At 33.0% G+C, this 2747-nt stretch overlaps 2 protein-coding genes across 2 annotated transcripts in view; one reads left to right on the top strand and one right to left on the bottom strand.

Moving 5' to 3' along the window:
* LOC106466270 (bestrophin-1-like) overlaps nucleotides 1-2747 on the bottom strand; it is a 63470-nt gene that overhangs the window by 43099 nt on the left and 17624 nt on the right. The gene's annotated exons all lie outside the window — the stretch shown is intronic.
* The window catches only part of LOC106466259 (techylectin-5B-like), a 4313-nt gene continuing 2782 nt past the window's right edge, over nucleotides 1217-2747 (top strand). Inside the window, exon 1 of the mRNA XM_022394977.1 lies at nucleotides 1217-1234. Within this exon, the coding sequence (XP_022250685.1) occupies nucleotides 1217-1234 (18 nt within the window). The remainder of the gene's footprint in view (nucleotides 1235-2747) is intronic.

Below are 2747 nucleotides of genomic sequence, written 5' to 3'. Positions count from 1 at the left end.
AAATGCAGTGTAATGTACTGTTGTTGGGTTTGTTAGATCAATTTTGTTCGTGAGTTGAGTTTTGTTGTGGGGAATGTTGGAGAGTTTTCAACAATAGCTGGTGGGAATTTAAGAAAGCGGTCTTGACGTCGAAACTTTATATGGTAGAGTACAAAATGATTTAAATTAGCCTACCTGACTCTGTTAAACGAAAAACATTTGTTACTATCATATATTAACGTCATAATTCAAGTGAATTATAGAATGATAAAGCCAGCTTTAAAATACAGGACCGTATCTTTTCTTCAAACAACATATCATCAAGCTAAGCTTTTATATATTTGTTTTTATTTCTATGCAAATATCCATGGAACTGGAAGCCATATTGGGTTATACAGTTGAAATTGTTGAACAGTCTACTGCAGAGGGTATGGCGAATCAAAAATATATTAGACCTCTACGTCACAGGTAATTTCAATTTTACCTTTGGCTTTGGTGAAATGAAATTGTAATACAATTAGACAGTTGGTCCACGGTATAGTACAGAATAGGTTAAGAGCAATACCGTAATATAATTCACACACCTAAATTAACTTATGTTCCTATACGATGAGTTAAGATCTTAAAAAAAAAGTAAATATTACATAATCATCACTATTATAATAGATCTAACTGTATTTCTGATCCAAGCTATGCTGATGGGTCTTGAATAGGCGAAACTGCAGTCCACAGCAAAGGATTCTTCGAAACAAAAAATGCTTTTGGCGTCTAGATCATATTGTATTTTCAATTATAATACCGAATAATAAATTAGGTGCAATATAATAATATTGTTTCCATGCCTAAATTAATTTAGGTTAATATATGGTGGTTTAAAATGACCTAAAAACCCAAAAAATCTATACAAGTTAAACAAAATCATAATATCACAAAATAAAGAAAACTGAATACAAAATGAATCTAGTTACAAAATAAATTCACACAATAAATAAGACTGAATACACAGTTGAAATTAATTGAAAAAAACTAAAATAAAGTTACTGATGCTAAACTAGAGCACTAAAATAAAAAAATCACCAAACTGATTGAACTTGCAACAAACGGAATAAAATTGCACATCATAAATACAGAATGAAACAAAATAAAACTGGTCAGGGGAAAAAAATATCAAATTAAATAAAGTCACTGACTAAAATAAAATGGAATACCAGTTAAACACCAATTCGAAATTGCAGAAATGAAATTACAAGTCAAGGTAATAAAATTAAAGAACAAGAAACAAAGTCAGTCACCTCCCATTGAGGCAGCACATTAGCAGGGTCTTAAAGATTGGAAATCAAATACAAAGTAAAGAACCGTGACTTTAAATAAGAAAATTTGATGGATATTACCACAATTTCAATAACAATTTTATGTATGATTCTACTTAATTAACTTGTGGTTTTAGCTGCTTAATTAATAAAGTATCTTTAATGCACAGAGTTCATCATTACACCTTGCCAAAATCCTGAACAAATCGCTTCTTTCTTTTATATTAGTCATAGTGACATGTTCGTTTATACTTGATTTATCATACTGTAAATTTGCATGGTTCTACACTAGAATGAAAAGTAATCTAGTAGTAAATCCTATATACCTAGCACTACAACTAGGACAAGTAAATTCATAAACAACAAGATAGTATATCAGCAAAGGATTGCACTAGCACAGGGGTGGGCAACCTTTTTGTGCGTGCGTGCCAAAACCGGCAAAATCTCGGACACAAAATTCTTCCGCGTGCCAACCAAAGTTCTTTGAGAACATATTCTTAAGGTGTATGTGAAGAACCTGAAGAAACGACAAAAATTCACTCGAGCGATAAAAACACAGTATATGATGATGAAAAATGCATTTATCCATTTTCAAAACAACGTCCAAACAACAATAAATCTTTGCCACTTTCAAAAGAAGACATCATATATCCGTCCGGCAGAAAAGATTACAGATGGGAGTACCAGAGAGAAGTGCAGAAAACGAACTATTGATGACTTGGAATGCCATTCCAGAAAATTTTTCCTGTTTAAAAAACTTTGCAACAGCATTGCTCTCCATGTTTTCATCTACATATGCTTGTGAATCTTTGTTCTCAGTGATGAACTTTATTAAGTCTCGTAATAGGAGTAGCCTGACGGGTGAAACTAGTAGTTCGTGTATATCTCTGAAGGTCACGAAATATAACCCCGATGTAAAATCTCTGTCATCAGTGATGCAGCAACAGAAGTCCCACTGATAATATATCAAAAGGAGCCGTAAAGTTTTCTGTCGGGCTGATATTTTATGTGACTGACGTTTTCTTTAGAAAGTGACCTAACCCTAACTGAAAAAGTTTTTTTTGCAAATCTTTTTTCAATGTTTTCCAAATCAACTCTAAGGTCAATGAATTTCTACTTCCAAATTGAGCTACTCTGAAATTCAATCAACTGCATTTCAAAGTCAGCCATGTCAATCCATGAAAGCATTTGTAAGTTTAGTTCCTTCAGTTTCATACTGTCTGGAAACCTCATGAAATTTGCTGTCTCTTCCAGTTCTCTGAATTTCGCAAATCTTGTGAAAAACTGCTCAACAGTTGACTCGATGATGTTTAAAAAAAGCTGGTGATGCTAAACGGCCAATCAGGAGCGCTGTGTGACGTCATCTAGTTGCGGAGGCTGAAACCAAAGCACAGATCGGGTCTGGGAAGAAATCGTTTAAGGTAATTTGTAATGTAAAATTATTTATTTATCTGAGAT

This window comes from Limulus polyphemus, unplaced genomic scaffold (assembly GCF_000517525.1).
Source record: "Limulus polyphemus unplaced genomic scaffold, Limulus_polyphemus-2.1.2 Scaffold73, whole genome shotgun sequence".
In the NCBI taxonomy this organism is placed as follows: Eukaryota; Metazoa; Arthropoda; class Merostomata; order Xiphosura; family Limulidae; genus Limulus; species Limulus polyphemus.
The sequence above is the reverse complement of the archived record's forward strand: the minus strand, read 5'-3'. Positions and strand labels throughout refer to the sequence as shown.